At 35.1% G+C, this 9877-nt stretch overlaps 1 protein-coding gene across 3 annotated transcripts; it reads right to left on the reverse strand.

Moving 5' to 3' along the window:
* On the reverse strand, nucleotides 1-7994 carry LOC121418604 (mitochondrial amidoxime reducing component 2-like). Of its 3 annotated transcripts, XM_041612570.1 has the most exons (9): nucleotides 7774-7994; nucleotides 6916-6995; nucleotides 6182-6459; nucleotides 5350-5526; nucleotides 4462-4633; nucleotides 3911-4051; nucleotides 3324-3388; nucleotides 2597-2671; nucleotides 1-2042 (listed from the first exon to the last, which is right to left on the reverse strand). In XM_041612570.1, exons 3-9 carry the CDS (start codon nucleotides 6406-6408, stop codon nucleotides 1910-1912), a joined length of 990 nt encoding a protein of 329 aa, XP_041468504.1. In that variant the 5' UTR covers nucleotides 6409-6459; nucleotides 6916-6995; nucleotides 7774-7994; the 3' UTR covers nucleotides 1-1909. The 3 variants fall into 3 exon arrangements, with proteins under 3 accessions (XP_041468504.1, XP_041468505.1, XP_041468503.1); XM_041612571.1 differs by lacking the exon at nucleotides 6916-6995 and having other exon boundaries at nucleotides 6182-6417; XM_041612569.1 differs by lacking the exon at nucleotides 6916-6995 and having other exon boundaries at nucleotides 7774-7993.
* Between the last annotated feature and the right edge of the window lie 1883 nt (nucleotides 7995-9877).

Raw genomic sequence — 9877 nt, forward strand, 5'->3', positions numbered from 1 at the left:
TACTGATATATTCATCAGCGTGGTTTCTTAAATATAAATAAAGTTTGAGAGTATAATATTCTATTTTGATTTGCATATTAATTTCAAATTTTACATTTGATATATATGCCTTTGTTTTTCACATTTCAATGTCTATTATATCCATCTTCTATTCACCTCCAGTTATCACTGTATAGTACGCTGATACACCAACCTGGTGGACTGTACTTTCACGGATGATGATATGTCATACATCTCCGACAACTGATTTACCTGCCTATACCACCCCCCCCCTTGTGCTGTTACCCGTTCCTCTTTCTACTGATTCTTCTTGATTTCTTTCTTTCACTTTCATTGTCATCAATCTTAGTCATGATTTAAAGATGTTATGATTTTGTTTAAATATATGCATTATAATACTGATACTACATTTATTTATACGGTAGCGATCAACAATGTACCAAACCCGAATGCATGCAAATAAAAAATGCAAAAAAAAAAACACCTTCTCACACGCAAGAAAATAAAAGAGCTTAGATGAATCATGGTTTCGTTTTGCCAAAGGGCAATTCCATAAAATAATCAACCTTTTTGTACATCCGACCCCCATTTTTCTAAGGTCTTACTTCACTTAATAAACTGGCCAAGTCATGGTCATTTGACAGCATTACAGACTGTCAAAGGGAACCAAAAATCAGAGACAGAAAATTTCATGAAGGTCCCAATAGGGGGTCCGACGTACATATTTTACGGAATTGCCCCAAAATGAAAACAATGCTTTAATATTTCACATGCGACGAAACTTCTTTATGTGTAATATTATTGACATAAATTGTGTTTTGGAGAATACTATTGAATTGCACATAAACCGATAAAGATTAAAAAATCATTTTCATTCTTTTTATTTCACTATCTTCAACAACATTCTATAAGTTTAAATAGCAAGTACAAAAGGCAGCATCATATATGATAATACATAGTGTTACCGAATATAGGCATATACAATAATGATGATTTCATTTCATTTTTCTGTACGGTATTTTGTTTAACATTTTCTTGGCATCTGAAACCAAAATGCGTGTGACTTTATGATTATTCTCAAAATTTTTGTCAAAACATAATTATAGTGGTACATGCAGTCATAAAAACTCTCGCCTGACGTACAAACCTTTGTGACAATGCACTAATTCTTTAACAAAGATAAAGATGTTGTCCTAAAACTTTCTTTTTGGAAGTTCATAATCTTCATTAATTGTTGTCATAAATGAATTCAAACTGACCTCAGATGGAATGCATACCGGTTTCATCTTAATCTTTAAAAAAATGAACTTGCATGAAATATCGACATGCATGATGGATGTCGTACACTGTTTTTACAGAAAAAGAACAAAATTTTGCAGAAAGAAATAACAGCATCATTCTGTAAATTCATAAAACAGGATTTTTTTTCTGCAAATTTAGCAGAACAGGTCTGTTTAAAAAGGGGAAAAGGGTGTTTTATGTAAGGAAATCTGTAAGGATCCATACACCAAGTGCAAATTTCCTGTAATTTTACGTGATATAATGTAAGATTACGCAATCTGGTAAGATTACAGGTGTTCTCGAGACTCTGATGCAGGAACTTCTTTTATACAGTGTATCACTGAAGCACCTAACGGAATTTCAAAATGGAGAAATACCTATATACGGTTTTTTGCTTGGGGAAACACTTTCAAATGGTCTCTTTTTGTAGGAAGTTTTCAGATTACCGTAACAATATATGCAGCGCTTAGAAACATTGTATAAGCGCTATATAAATGTTGCACATTATTAATTATCATTATTGTTACTTTTTAAACATATTCTATTAAAGAGAACATATTACCTGGATGATATATTATTTAATTGGTAAATATTATAACAATATCTTAAGTTAAGACGTGATATGAATTTAGACGATGCTTGCGTATACAGGGTCACCTATTTGAATATACCCAAACGATTCGATAGCTAGGTTGGTTCCAAATAGAGGTGCAGCACCGTAGCGGTTCTTGTCTGGGTCATCAGGGGATGCCATCCGGTATCTATATAAGATAAGAGACACAATGATGGTGTGGATAAATATAGGACAGTTTTAGCAACAAGAATAATTGCCGAGAGTAAAATTGCTTGATATTTTTTTACATTTTTTTAAATATAGTTTTTAGTTCATATTTATTTGTTTATTTATTCATTTATTTATTTATTCATCTATTCATTTATTGATATATTCATTCATTTCTTTATTTATTCATCTATTTATTGATTGATTTATTCATTCATTTATTTATTTCTTCCTTCCTTCAGTTTTTAATTAATTAATTAATTTATTTATTTTACATGTTTCATGAGAAATATTGCCGGAAGTATGAAAATGGAATGCAATAATTTCATAAAGAATGGTCGACGAGTAGAAGACAGGGGGCCGTGGAAGCGGGGGGGGGGGGGGGGCTGGGAGGCTTCAGCCCCCCTCCCATTTTCTCCAAAACCGAGGACAAAAACGTAAAAATGACCATAAATTAAAGTCAGTTTTCATCAGGAATGGTTGAATTTTCTAGTGATCATGAAAATACTATTATGATGTTATGATAATTCTTACGATTTGAGAGTCTTCAATGGGTCTCCGCTTTCCATAAACTTTCCTGTATCAGGGTCAACAGTGGTCTGACGACATCTTTATGATGATACGGAAAGAACAAAAAGGTTATGTTTATATGATATAGTCATACACTCATAACAATATTTGTGTTAAATTATATCAGTCGGTGTTCTGAAAGTATACAAATCAAGCACGCAGTTAAGTGTTAAATTCATAGTGTTAGTCTGACACCCAGTCCCAATTATTTTTACCAATATTTATGTTCTAACCTAATAATATGGTGCATGTTTAACACCCGAGTGTGTGGTTCTCTCAAAACACCGCCTAATGTTCATATACACCGAAGTTTATGTTTGGTGTGGTATGTTCTTTCATGAAAGTTTTTCATGAAATTCGCATCTTTCATGGCCAGAAAGCTGTTTGTTTTTAAGTACAGAATTTTTATTTTCTTTTCAAATGTAAGTTTATAATGATATTCAAACGGTAAACCATTAAAAAATATTTTTCAGTGCAGTCAGGTATATAAAGATTAAGAAAATGTGCATTAAAAAAAAATATATGGAAAGAAATATATTACTTTCCAATAAGATACATTGAGCATGTGCAACTATTTGGAGACAAAGGCCTATATCATATCTTTTGACAACAATAAAGGAAAGGATCCTCCTATGACATACCCTAATCTATCAAACAAAGTAACAATGCCACAGATCGTGCTGTTATTTACCTTCCACAAAGATGAGTTGTCCTCAACAAAATTTGTTCTCCAATTCTGACATACTTCCATTTGTCCTGAAGGAGAAGAAATACATATTGACATTGTAAGCAATGTTTTATTTTTTCGTGGCACCTGTAGTGCACTTTAAAATGATATGTACAAAAATATGGTGGATATATATATATATACATGTATAAACACTCTATAAATACGCTGCCAAATATACATATAAAAAATCTGGACAGTCTATACTTTCATTTCTTATGATGAAGAAGTGCTTACTCCAAAAGCAGAATTAAAAATGATAGAAACAAGGTAAAGACCCCCTTTTAAACCAAGTAAAAATCAGGTGGTCTTTGCCCCCCCCCCCTTCTTGGGTACCCCTATTTAGTGGTGGGAAAAATATGTCACTTTTTCAAAGCGAAGACCCTAATGGGATGGCCTTGTCGAATATTCATGGAGAGGAAGAGCGAGTGATGACCCTTTTCCCTTTCTCATTATACTTTTAAAAATTCCCCCATTCTAAAATTCCAGTTTCGCCCCTGACCAATATCACCTTGGTTTGATATGAAGTTTTATTTGAGTAAGAATCTCACCTCACAGAATGCACTTGTTCCTTCTACCACGATATTTGGCCTGAAGTTTCTGAGCTGAACTGGTTGGTCTAACTTTGAATTCAAGCTATCCAGCGAAGCAACGCTTAATATATTTACTTGAGCCAGGTCCTGGTACGCAGACTGGATTAAAAAAAAGAAAGACAAACCAATTAATATTTCACATGTTGTACGATTCAATAGAATAACAGAAATACCACTGAAATGAGTTAACATAAGTTAACAAAGAGTTCTATACACTATCTATTATATTCTTAGTTCAACATCAGTTTTTGACACAGCTTGGTGTTATATTCAAACTCTAGGGAGGGGGTTGAGCGGCTGGGTTGATGTTTAAATATTTAAAATGCTTAAATTGAACGGTTATGATTTCAAAGTATTATGGGGGGGGGGGGCTTTGAAGCGGCGCATGCAGGATTTATTCATAGAGTGGATATGTTATAAAGCGTTTTTACAGTGCATTATATTTGAGGTAAAGTTTATCAAATATTTGTAAACATAAAGGAAACATGTAATCATAAAAACGACCTCACCCTTTCTCCCCGTTTTGCTTTGCTTCCCCAAAGAGAGTCCTGTGAAAACACCTTTCCTTTGATTCTCTTTGAATGACGTAGCAGCTTATGACCAGGGGATCCTAGATACTGGCTAAACCATTCATTGGCTTCATGACCACAATCTTCACCTTCAATCATCAGTCGCCATAACCTGTGGATTAGTATTAAATGGTAAAGATGTGAGCGAGTGGAAGTGACAAAACTAATAATGTGCATGTTATCAACATAAGTATAAGTGTAAGTATTTATTTATTGTCCATAATTGGACATTCTAAATACTTAAAATGAGACAAGACTTCAGAAATAATCACGGACAAACCCTCATACACGCATACGCACACCCACCAACATTTTCACCTGCACACACATACACACACACACACGCACACCCATACTTTCCCACTAAATCATCCCGAGCACACACGTACCCCTCACAAACTCAATTGAAAATACACACAATCCCCCACATCCACACACACACACGCACCCTCCCACTCCCACGTACACGCACGCACACACACAAACTCACACTCGGCCCATTACGACCAGATTCGATCACCCACACCCATCTTCACATTTGAATGAAACAATTAGATGGTAAAACTTTCATGACGTGAAATCGATAAATGGAGCAAGGGAAGAACCGATGCGTGGCAAATTTATTCATCATTGTGTATAATTCCGTTAGTGAACTGCCAATCATATCTTTGATATCGATATGGTTCAATTTTAAATACTATAATCTGCGTTTCAGGGAATGACACGTTAAGCTATCAGTAAATATTATTTACTCCTGTTCAAAATGTGGATATTTCTAACCCCAAACTATGTTATAATTATGGTGCTCAAAATATTCAAGCTACGTACTTAACATTACAGACGGGTCCGTTTTGATCTCTGAGAGGAACTGTAAGTGTTGTCATACCAGGAGCATTAATCAACAAACTCTCCTTGTCTTCTGAGACACAGGGTGATATCAATGCTATAGATGGCTGCTGTCTCTGGCTCACAAATCGTCCTTCGGGGGAGATGATAATGAATGATCTAAAAGATTTTTTGGAAATAAGAAAAAGAAGAATTGATAAAAGTAATTCTACATTTGATGGATTGTATCAGTATATGATTGTGAAAATATATCTGAACGTTGTGTTAGATAAATTAAACCTTGGATGGCGGTGTATTCAAACAAAAACAAATCTTGGCTCGTAGATTAATCTTGTTGATGCTCTGCAAGAGTGACTTATTTTTTTTCTTCTTAGAAATAGCATATATCACACTGGCACAACCCTACATGACCGACTCTAAGAGCTCTATATAAATATTATTACACAGGTCATCGGATTTTTTCTTGCCTGCAAACAGTATATGCTTGCTGTCCGCACCATGGGGAGTATTCTAGTAATGAACAATGAAGTCGCTTAATTGACATTTGTAGCAGTCCTACCGAGATTTGTTACATTAATGTAATAAAAAGATTCATAGTGTTGGTGACCAATCAGAGACAGGATGATAATCATTTATTAAAGCCATTCAACCGGTTTAAAATTACTTTGCTCTTCGATGATTATCTCCGGATTATCTTAAGTTGAATGGAATATTTCTATTATTTGCATACATTATGTCGAACGCCCCCACACAATTTTGATCACATGATTTTTTTTTTTTGGGGGGGGGGCAAGGGTATACCCTATCGTCTTACCTATCCATGACTCCATTATTCTTGATTCCAAGAGCAACGCACTCAGCCTGAGAAACCTCCAATCCTCTACATGATTTGATTGGATGAATAAAGAGTTTAGACACCACTCCAACCTGAGTGAACTTACGTTTTTCTCTCCGTAAGAAGATGTATGAGATGCCCAACACACCCAATGCACACGCTACCAGACTACCAAGAACAAGGTTGTTGTTAAGAATCTCAGGCATGGTTGGATTCCAATGGCATGTGAAGGAGGGAACCGGGAGGAAACAGCTTCACTGGTTATGTAGGAGAATAAAAATAAAAAAAAATTAGTATGCTATGATCATACTAAACATTACTCACTGTACTTATTTATGAATAATGAAAATTGGTACACCCGTAGGTACCTATTTCAATTTTTTTCAATTTCAATTTATTTCATTTTCAACAGAAAAAAGTAAAGTGATCGAAATAATTCCAATGAACTTATACAGACAATATAAATATATTGAAGCATGTTCAATATATGATATTTTCTATAAGTAAAACAAAACAAAGTATTATATATAAGCAAAATATCATAAACATATTTCTTCCCTGCTTTTTAATAATACCTGATGAAAACTTTCCAATAAGATTTAAAATCACCTAATAATGGTATAAAAAAAGATCATTATCAAATATGCAGTAGAATAATCTAAAATAATTGTCAAAATATCTCAAAAAAGAAGAAAATTTAAACATGTAATTACCTAGATTACCTAGCCTAGATTACTGCAGAGGGTAAAGATCCTTGAACTAGAAATAGTTAGGTTCGAAGTCTCTGTTTGCTCTTAAGATAATCATATCAGAATTGTCTGTTAGGTAGTTAGTATTACAATAGAATGTGTGTTATACGGCCCATAAAGGAAACTACACGGTCAAGGGTTTGATTGTGCTGGCATCATAATATTCACAGGAAATTACTGATAGTATTAAAAGCCCCATTAGAGAGTCAAATTAAATTGTAAAACTGACATTGACAATGTGCTTAAACGATAAGCGCTTCAATATAAGGGCATTTTTTTTCTTGTTCTTTTGCTTCTTCGTGTTCCTGTTGCTCATCTTATCTTCTTTCTCTTTCATTCTTTCTTTCTTCTTATTCTTCGGCATCTTCTTCTTTTTTAGGGCTTGCTTTTGAAAACCTGCCTTGGTCATTAAATTACATTTTATTAGTACTGCTGGCCATCATTCGATGGAAATCATGTCCATTAGTTGTTTAGCTGGACATTAGATCAATTACACTTGGAGTACAGAAATGCAAAAGCAATAAGAGTAAGATGATAATTAATCTAAAGATTAACCTAAAACGATATAGGCATTCGATGCATTTACAGAAGAAGAAAACACGCACACTTAAAATGGTTCGCAACATACTGTCCACTATGTTGGGTAATGAATGTTGGTAAAAAGAATTATGGGAACTAAATTCATTACCCAATTATTAGTATTCATTACCCAATTTGGGCAAATTTTAACCAATAGTTGTGTGGATCGACAGTATGTAGCACAGGGTTGGTTAAGTTGGGCACTTTTTGCCTATTCGTATCAACATAACAATGTTTACTTACAATTTCTACAAGTTTTCAAACGTCCAAAACGCAGGTCTTCATTCTACCAAATTAAAGCTGAATATGTTCTTGAACAAATATATGATGTTTCTGCTCGTTATTCCATGGATAAGGTCACTCCAGAAAACAAACAAAATAAACCGTTGTTTAGAGGCACGACGGACCCCTGTCCTGTGTTGGCGGATTTGACCATGGACCTATTTAATACATATAGGTCCATGATTTGACAATACCTATAGGATTGTCCGTATCCCGAGTACACACTTCCTATAGGCTTTGTTATCACTGAATTGGAGTCTATTATGAACACTACAGCCCCGGACTACAGCATAATCTAAGAAAGTAAAAATCGATGACGAGCTGCTGCTTTCAAGTTTAAGAATTGAGCCTTACATCTCATACGAATGAGGCGTACTAGCTCCTCTTCATTATACAATGAATAATGGAAAGGCAGTCCAGTGTAATTGTGTATGTGTGAGTTTAGATACAAATTATATGTTTTATTTCCTTTGAGCGAAATCAATTTTCAACACAAAGGAATTATTGCTTTCCTATAACGGATTTTCACAATCATCACCCCTCTCTCTATAATCATTGAACCGTGCAGGTTGCCTCTATACAAAAATACCTTTCAGCGTAAAAATAATCATTCTTTCATATTGGCAGATCATCAAATCATATTTCTTCATATCTTACACACATTCCACATGTACCCTCTCCCACACTCGCGGATCCAGTGGGGGGGGGGGGTGGTTATAACCGGCCCATGCCCCCCCCTTGAGAGGTACAATTTTGTAATGCAAAAATGCCGTTAAAACAGAATTGTGCCCCCTCCCCCCTTGAAAATGAAGACTTTTTTTGCTTGCAAAATTTTTGCTCGGGAAAATGTGCCCCCCCTTCTGGAAAATCCTGGATCCGCCCCTGCCGTCTCACATGCACTTACATCTCTCCCCGTCTCCCTCTTTATTCATCCTTCTTCCAGTTTCTCTATCTCTCGACTTCGGCCCCCTTCCGCACTCCATCCCTCTCCGAAGGCTCTTATACTCTGACACACTCTCTCCAAAACAAAGGAGAATAAAAATCATGGAAACAAAAGGGAAGCATGATTCAGCTTCTCCTGAGTTTATTAATCCCATTTCCTAATAAATGTTTAATCTACTTGATTGCTGATAATAAATATCGCCACAAAATAAAATCTAAATTTGGCATATACTTTCGCCAAACGGTGCAGATCAAGATCATTAGTCATTTCAGAAGCATTCTAGCTATGACTTTCGAATACATTCTTTTGTCAAATAAAAAATGGAAATCATTGTCAAAATCCATCTTTCATGACATTATAAATAGTTCAACATTGTGAAATCATTTTCCAATTCTGTGACGTAATGTAAAGAAAGTTGGTTCCAGAAATTTTTATTTGACCAGTGATGTATTTCATTACAGTCCCTGGAAGATTACACAAAACTTTAAAAGTCAACCAGGGTGACGAGATAATAATGCATAGGATTATCATCAAGTCGACATAATCTCAGCAAAATGATAGAATAAAGACGACGTGATAAGTTCTGTCATCTCGCCAAGTCGGTCAAAGCAAGGAAAAAAAAGTTGATCTCGCCAAACGAGAACATGGTACGTTCTCGTTAACCCGACCTGGTCAAACAAAAGTTCCTGTCTCATCAAATTGACTTAATCAAAACCAGAAAACACAAGCTCCAATATTTCAATCACACCCCCCTTTACATAGGGAGACATGAAAGACAACGAATCAGCATCGTTATCTTTCGCCCCCATCAAGTCAACTTGATGAAGGAAAAAACGATCCAAAAAAAAAAACATAGGAAATGTATTGTCAAATGTCCTTTATGACAAAGAACACCCCAGAAGTCTTTGTCGAAAATTGGTAAATCAAATAGCAGTGTCGCCTGGACTCTGGACGTCAGCTCCGAAACTGTCGACGGGCTTTTCAATCCATTTATCGTGCTTTATTGAATTTATTCGGCGTTGAGGAAGCGAAATCTCTCATTTATCTCTCGTCCTATATAGATGCATCCTTAACCTTCTATGGCTTTATATCAACTTCTAAAATAGATCGCCATTCAGAATT

This window comes from Lytechinus variegatus, chromosome 7, assembly GCF_018143015.1.
Source record: "Lytechinus variegatus isolate NC3 chromosome 7, Lvar_3.0, whole genome shotgun sequence".
In the NCBI taxonomy this organism is placed as follows: domain Eukaryota; kingdom Metazoa; phylum Echinodermata; class Echinoidea; order Temnopleuroida; family Toxopneustidae; genus Lytechinus; species Lytechinus variegatus.